Genomic DNA, 7613 nt, shown 5'->3' with positions numbered 1-7613 from the left:
TGCCAGAAGGTCCTTCCTTCAGAATCTAGGTTATCAGAAATTATTTCCAAATACTGCTGTTGCAGAGACAGAGCAGGGAATGCCAGCAGCAAAGTGACCCAGGATTAATCTCCAGTGAAGAGACAGCCTGAGACAGACAGAAATCTCAGCAAGGACAAACTGCATTGCATCTCTATGGATGAATGCGGAAGGCTGAAACTAGTTTTATCAGTCGGTTACACTACTGAACATTTTGGCAGTACTAAATTTCAGTATTCCCTGACTTGTAATTTCTTACATTGCTGCTTCTACTGAAAACCAAAAGTCTGGCAACTGTTAGTCATATTAAACTGAGGCTGGAAAAGACACTCTATTTTACTATAATGAGACAATTTTCTAAATGGAAGAGAAGCTGGCATTTAAGTTAAGGTTTCACAAATGAGTTTTTGTCTGTTGTAGATTTTCAAACATTGTTAGGTATAGGTTAGGGATGAAGCTTCAGGTATTTGCCTTTGAGACATCACTGCTTCACAGCATCAAGCTTTTGACACTCAGCCAAAAATTTCTGATGTGATTTTTCCTAATTATCCTTGCTTATATGTGTACATTCCTTCCTCTTAGAAGTTTTTACTTCATTGCTACAGATCGATGTTTCTACAAAAAGTCCTGACTAGCCCTTATATTTCAAGTAAAGGATACGCTGCCATTAATTTTAACATGTGTGATAGATCCCATAGATACCACATTCCTGATATCTAAACTTTTATCTCTGGGATTCATGTATTAGCACACCCACAGTTTCACTGGTCAATACAGGGCCACCTTTAAACTTTTGCACATCTGTGCTCTCACAGTGGAGTTTATTCAGCCCCTGCTTTTATCTGTGCCATCGCAGACACTCAGAACTCACCAGACAATACCATGAGCAAAGTTGATGGAAGTTGGCCTGCTCCAAGCAGGAGGTTGGACCCATTACCCTTCAGAGGTCACTGCCCACCTCAGCTGTTCCCTGGTTCTAAGCAATGGTGACTGCAGCCTGCCTGCCAGACCATAGCCCTGCAGGACAGTTTGGGCTGGCAGGGACCTTCATAGGTCTCCAGACTCACACCTGCCCAGAGCAGGCTTAGCCATGGGGTCAGAGCAGGGCTTAGTCTTCACAGATTCAAGAATAGAAGAGAAATCTTTCTAACACCTTTTCCCAGTAGAGAATGGGAGTGTAGAAGTCCTGGCACTCTGTACTGGTGTATCATACTGGTGGCTTAGGGGTAAGAATGTTATCAAAATACCCATTTTGCTCTGGAATAAAACTGACATTACGACGTACTAACACACTGGGAATATCCTCTGCGGTACTAACAAATAAAACATTCTGGTGGATATCTTTTATGATACCTTTATAGGTATGCAAAGAACAGGAATCAAGATCAGGGAAAATGTGCTACTAAAAATGCTCTAAAACACTCCTCACCTTTCAAATCCAATTGGGAGAAATAAACTTGCCCTATTCTTTTAACTGTAAGGAACTAAAATCCTGAAGAAAGATATTCACTGACTGCTAGATATAAATGAACTCCTTAAAACATTTCTAAATTCTCAAATACAGGATTAAAACTTTTAAAAGTAGGGGCTAAATTCTTATTTGAGTGCAGAGGCATAGCAAGTCACTCATTTCAAGCTGAGACCAGTATAAGTCCTTTACAGAAACACAGGAACTAAGTAACGTACTACTTTTTATCAATGACAGTCTATGATTCATCACCTCAGCATAATTTTTAATTTAACAAGAAGGAAAAACGTTTCTTCTTTATTGCAAAGGATAAAAGACAATGACTCTATCAGATACAGAACAGAAATTCTATGAAAAAAATCAGCAGCAATTAAAGTAAAAAATTGTGCATGAATTTTATTAGAATACTTCTTTTCCTAAGATTTACAACACAATATGCGGATGCATTTAATTATTTACTTCACTATACATTCTGCACTTGTGACAGTGCACTTGTGACAGTTGTACAACAAAAGTAGCAACTAAGAGTTTCCAACTTTTAGTAATTTCAAAAAGTGAAACAGAGCTTTACTGCTAGTAGTGTCAATGTTAAAGTTCCAATGCCTATCAAGCTGAAGTGATTAATTTCAGCAGCACATTTAAAGCTCTTTAGACTTCAACTCAACTTCTACATTAGAAGTGTCGGCAGTGTTTATTACATCTTTTTCACAATCTTAGACATAAGAGTAAAAACTTAGCACAATTAGAATCTTTTTTAATGGATCAATTGATTAACAACACAGAAGAAAACAGTTATAGTAGGAAGACAAACAATTTCAGCACAAGTAACTTATGTCAGCATAATTCTGACAAGTTCTTCTGATGAAGCACTGAGCTCGTTGCAAGAGTCTTACATATATGTACAGCAAAAAAGCAGATCCACAAAATGTAATTACTTATTCAACCAGGCAATGCTGATGCTGTTCATTCACAAAAAATGGTGTGCAGCTGGAGCTCAATTCCACATCTTTCAGAAGCTCTAAGTATTTGTGAACCTTTGTCTTTCAGGAAATATAAGGGAATTCTAGACATCTAAATAAAGGACAGTATTCCTTTTAAAGTCTGAGTACTGGACATTTCAGGAAAAGTTGTGAATCTAACTGCTGTTAGCTTTTATGCCTTGCTGCATGAAAAAGACACTAAAAAGCTATCTTGAAAACAGAAACCTGCTCACCAAGGAGTGTTAAACAATTTAAGCAATAAAGCAACTGTGGCTTCTCCAATCACAACTGCAGCTCTTTCATAATGAATAGAGTTATGAGGTTACACTAAAACATGACACAAATATAATCTTGTGTTTGTCCAAAAAGAGAAGAGATACAACATGATGCAGTACAGATGTACCACTGATTTCACTGTAACACACACCAACGATGCGTCAAAACTAAAAAAGAATTTGTCTGGATTATCCTAACACTGCAGCACTCTACATGCTACTGAGAAAGAAAGGTTGAGGCATACAAACAGAAAACGTGTTTTTATTTTCAAGCAAAGCAAAACTGGAGATGTGCTAAGATGAACTAAGAAGACTGGCAAGATTATTGACTAGAATTCACTTAGTAAAATGCTAATCACGTTAGTTCATAGCTGTGCTCATCTCTGAATTAAGGATTACTAAATATATTAATGGCAATGTGAAAAAAAAAATTACTGTTCTATCTTTTAGTTTGGCTATCACCTTGGGTGTTCTTTGCGAAACTCTAATACTTCAACCTGAACATCGTTCTAAGTGACAATGGGAGACAACGGGAAAATCAGCAGCAGCTTACAGACAGAAAGACTGCCAACTGCTGCTGAATAACACAAGTTTTCTGCTTTATGTTTTGAAAGAGCTCAGCTATGCTGGATCGCTGAACACTTCACTGCAGGATTGCCCAACAATCTGTGACACGAGTATGCTGGTTGTCACTTCTGTGCACAAAGGTGCTTAAATAATGACCCAGTTCCCATGTGCAGAGTGCTGCTATTTAAACTGCTAATAGTCAACAGTTTGCACACAAGAATAGCACTCTGTAATATATTAAAGATCTAAAACACGTTTAAATGCTCTAAATGAAAGAGCTAGTAGTGTTGAAAAGGGAGATGAGGGAAGACATATTTTCGATTTGTACCACAGACACAAGAACAAACACTTTTAAAAACTCTTTGAAACTCTTGGAAGGCCCCTATTCTGCAACCTTCATGATTAGAGAGGATGTATGTATTGGTTTCTGTGGAAACACTACAAATACTGACACAGCAGAACAGGGAAAAACTGACACACACCTGAAGGAAATCTCTGGGGAAAGTAAATTAAAATGCTTCCCTTTATCATACACCAAAACATGTACAGATTTATCTACTAAGCCCTTGTGGCAAAGGAATCTCTGGTAACATTTTTGGTTAAAAAAAAAGCACACAGAAGAGATGGATTCATTAAAATCATGCTTGGCTAACTCAACTGACATTCCCTCTAACAAGACCCCTCCTGCTTCAGACAGGCTGTAGTGTTACTGTACTCCTAACACTCCATCCCCAGTGAAGTCAATGATTGTCACAAATGTGGTGGTCACACTGACAGATTTCTTTTCGTTCCATGCAAGACTGCAATATTACACATTAACAGTAGAGAGCTTTAAAACGTCATGAGCATATCACGTTCTTGTACGCTAGTGTAGAATGGCCTACCAAAGATAAAGGAATGTAGACCTGGTTTAATCTTCTCCGCCAAAGCCATTATTATGTTAAGATCGCCCTCTGCTGTTAAGTCAAGATCTATCTTTAAGCTACGAAGAGACTTAAAAGGTTTTTTTCCTTTTTGCCTGCAAAACAAAAAACGCTGTTGTAAAAAAGAACAGAGGAAGTTTCTCAAAGTCTACTTTCTATTATCTGTTCACTTACGTGTCATCCTCTATGTATTTTATTAAAGTTAAGGCTTTTCTGTGAAGGACTAGCAGAAATTGTGCGAGGAAAGTACTCCTTAGAGACAAGCCAGGCTTCAGATGAAATATCTGTTAAAAATTATACCAGAAAATGAAGAAGACATGGAAATTCAAGAATGATTTTAAGAATGTGGAATACAAAGAAACATTGCATACACATGTAACATATCCTTAATTATAGCAAAGCAGGCACATTAACAGCAGATTTGTAGATATACTCAACATTCATTCTTAGTCTTCTAGCTGCTCAGATGCAATACATTAAGCTGTTTTATAATTCTGTTTGGATAAAGTACTATTTTCCTGTTTAATTTGATGTGAAATTAATCACAGTCAGGTAGCTTTCTCAATACTGTAATTAATTGTAGACACTGCTGAACAGCAATAGAAAATGTGCATTGTCTTTCATACTGAAGAAGTTGTTTCAGTATTACACTAATACTACAAATAACACAGGTATTTTTCTCTCTAGTTATGCACAGAATCATACCACTAGTATGAAAAAGAGCTACCAAGCCAACAAATTATCTGTTCATGTTAAATTATCTGTTACTAGGGCTCAAAGTACTGAACTTTAGCTCTTGTTCTTCATGAAAAAACAATTACCTGATCCAGGAAGGCTTTTACTAACGTATCTCGATGAAGGATATCTTGAAAGACATTTCTACAGAAAAGAAAGCAAACAAATATGTGAGGTAATGCCATGAAGGGACACTAACTGTCCAGCAGTTGTGCACACGAACAGCATTACAATCTAGCAGAAATTAAAAGTGAATTAAAAACTTCAGTGAATTCTAATCCTTCTATTTTAAAGCTAATAAAGAATTATAAAGCAAAACTTTCAGATAAAATGAACTAAACCCAGAAAAAGCCACTGGGCCTTGTCAAATACACTTAGCTTTGTTATACCCCTAATTAAAACAGACTACAAAATGAACATTGTCAGAGGTATCCCTGAAAAGGTATTTCAGTAATACCTAATATAACAAATCTATCGACGAATTCATAAATTTCTCCAAAACAAACGCAACTACGAGAGCTGAAGGAGCTCGTTAAAAGCTAAAACTTTCTAATACTTTCTAATAAAGTACACTTTTGTCTCTTGTCCCAAATCAAGTAACTTTGAGAGATATTAGAGAGGAGTACATACAAATCAGGTGTGAAACTCTCATCTGTGTGGATAATATGATCTTGACACATTTCTTCATCTGAATTAGCTCTCCAAAATGCTGTCAGCTCAGATCTCATATATCGTCGTTGGTTATAGATGTGTTCATGACAAGGGGGCATCTGCTTCACTGTATTGACATCTACATCTATATGTGTAGTAGGGTACGGGGCATACATTACTTGACGGAAGGGCAACACAAAGCTTCCTGTTGCATCCTGTTGTAGTGAAAAAAAAATTCTTCTAGTTACTTTCTTTAAAAAACCAAAGCTATATTGGAGCAAAACAGTATTAAAAGCATCATGCCTCAATTTTAAATCCCATTTGTTTAGACATGTTTTGTTTGGGAAAACTGGTGGTTATAGCCCAGTAAAAAGTTGTTTAGACTGGATGATTCCCTTTATATAACACTGAAAACAGGTACAGAGGTAACCTGTGTATTACAGTATTGCATCATCTCATTTGTAAGCCCATTAACATTACAGTATTATATTTATCTGGTAAGTTCAGACTCCTTGCTACAGCAAGAAGCATTATTTTTCTATTCATCTTCACCCATTGCTACAGCTCTTTTAAAATATTTGGAAACTGTAGGACTGATGGACTGTTCTTTAGCATCAGTACAACACAAAAATTTAATGCCTTTTGCGATTCTAGCCCCAAGCTGGCAAAAGAGTATTATTATTGGACCTCAAAGCATAGGAACAATTCTAGACAATACTCAAGAAATAGTGTCAGAGAAAAGACTGGCGTGGAATTTTAACATGCAAATAATTACAAGGAAAGCTGTAGTGCCAGAAAGTAATCAAGGGAAGATGACACATTTATTTAAACATGAATGTGTATATGCGTGCGCATATCATACGCAGACACACATACATTGAAGAATGTCCTTGACCCACAGAAGAACAGAACTTTCCTAAGCGTACTTACTTTGAGTAAGCCTTGAACAAAAAGTCCTGACTCATACTTGAAAGAAGACTCATTTCTACATAGTCTGGAACACTTCCGCTCTGATGGCGTAAGAAACAGACACAATGTTCTCACAATCTGCATTAAAAAGAACAGTTTTGAAAAAAAATGACAATGTAAGGAATGAACTGATCTTCAAATGTAATTTCTGACTAGAATGTATTAGGCATTTCAAATGATGAACAAAAAAGTTCATCATGCTTATTAGAAAAGCCAAGACTTTACCAAAGTCACAGCATAGCAACAGCCTTAAATTATTACGCTCTAAGCCATATTACTCAAACTTCCTGTCAAATGAAGAAAAAAATCCAACACTTTTTGGCAAAGTTTGGTCTTTAGCCAACTATGAAGAACAAATTACTTTTGCCTTCTACCTCTTCCTGTTACATAAACATCAGTTACTGTGATTACTTTCCTAGCCTTTTAAGCCTCTTTTATTCATCCCATGTTGAAACAGCAGCCATTGTCTCCAATCAGGCACAGTCAATTTCCTAAATAAGCATCCACGTTTATTTCCTCAGTAATTTCCTCAAACTCTCCATTAAAAGCAACAAAGGTACTTCATTATTCGTTTTCAAACTCCTGCCCTGCAAGAGCTACAAGTAATCATCTTCAAATACAAACATGTATTTGTACTGGGTTTGCATGGCAAGGTTTTGGTAGTGGGGGTGCTACAGGGGGGGATTCTGGGAGAAGCAACTAGAAGCTTCCCCCCATGTCCGATAGAGCCAATGCCAGATGGCTCCAAGACGGACGTGCTGCTCGTCAAGGCCAAGCCCATCAGCAACAGTGGTAGCGCGTCTGGGATAACAGAGTTAAGAAGGGGGGAAATAAAAAAACAGCAACTGCAACAGGAGAGAGGAGTGAGAATATGTGAGAGGAACATCCCTGCAGATCCCTAGGTCAATCAGTGCAGCAGGAGGAGGAGGTGCTGCAGGCCCTGAGAAGAGATTCCCCGACAGCCCCTGGTGCAGCCCATGGTGAGACCGGCTGCCACCCGCACGCCCCACGGGGACGCCCGCGCGGC

At 37.7% G+C, this 7613-nt stretch overlaps 1 protein-coding gene across 1 annotated transcript in view; it reads right to left on the bottom strand.

Moving 5' to 3' along the window:
- Window positions 1-4139: 4139 nt before the first annotated feature.
- LOC104159148 (chromosome unknown open reading frame, human C9orf72) overlaps window positions 4140-7613 on the bottom strand; it is a 14940-nt gene continuing 11466 nt past the window's right edge. Inside the window, exons 6-10 of the mRNA XM_009696977.1 lie at window positions 6548-6664; window positions 5597-5832; window positions 5053-5110; window positions 4406-4515; window positions 4140-4326 (exon numbers count right to left, since the gene is read on the bottom strand). Coding sequence (XP_009695279.1) covers window positions 4140-4326; window positions 4406-4515; window positions 5053-5110; window positions 5597-5832; window positions 6548-6664 — 708 coding nt within the window. The remainder of the gene's footprint in view (window positions 4327-4405; window positions 4516-5052; window positions 5111-5596; window positions 5833-6547; window positions 6665-7613) is intronic.

Source organism: Cariama cristata, unplaced genomic scaffold (genome assembly GCF_000690535.1).
Source record: "Cariama cristata isolate BGI_N322 unplaced genomic scaffold, ASM69053v1 scaffold18413, whole genome shotgun sequence".
Lineage (NCBI taxonomy): Eukaryota > Metazoa > Chordata > Aves > Cariamiformes > Cariamidae > Cariama > Cariama cristata.
The sequence above is the reverse complement of the archived record's forward strand: the minus strand, read 5'-3'. Positions and strand labels throughout refer to the sequence as shown.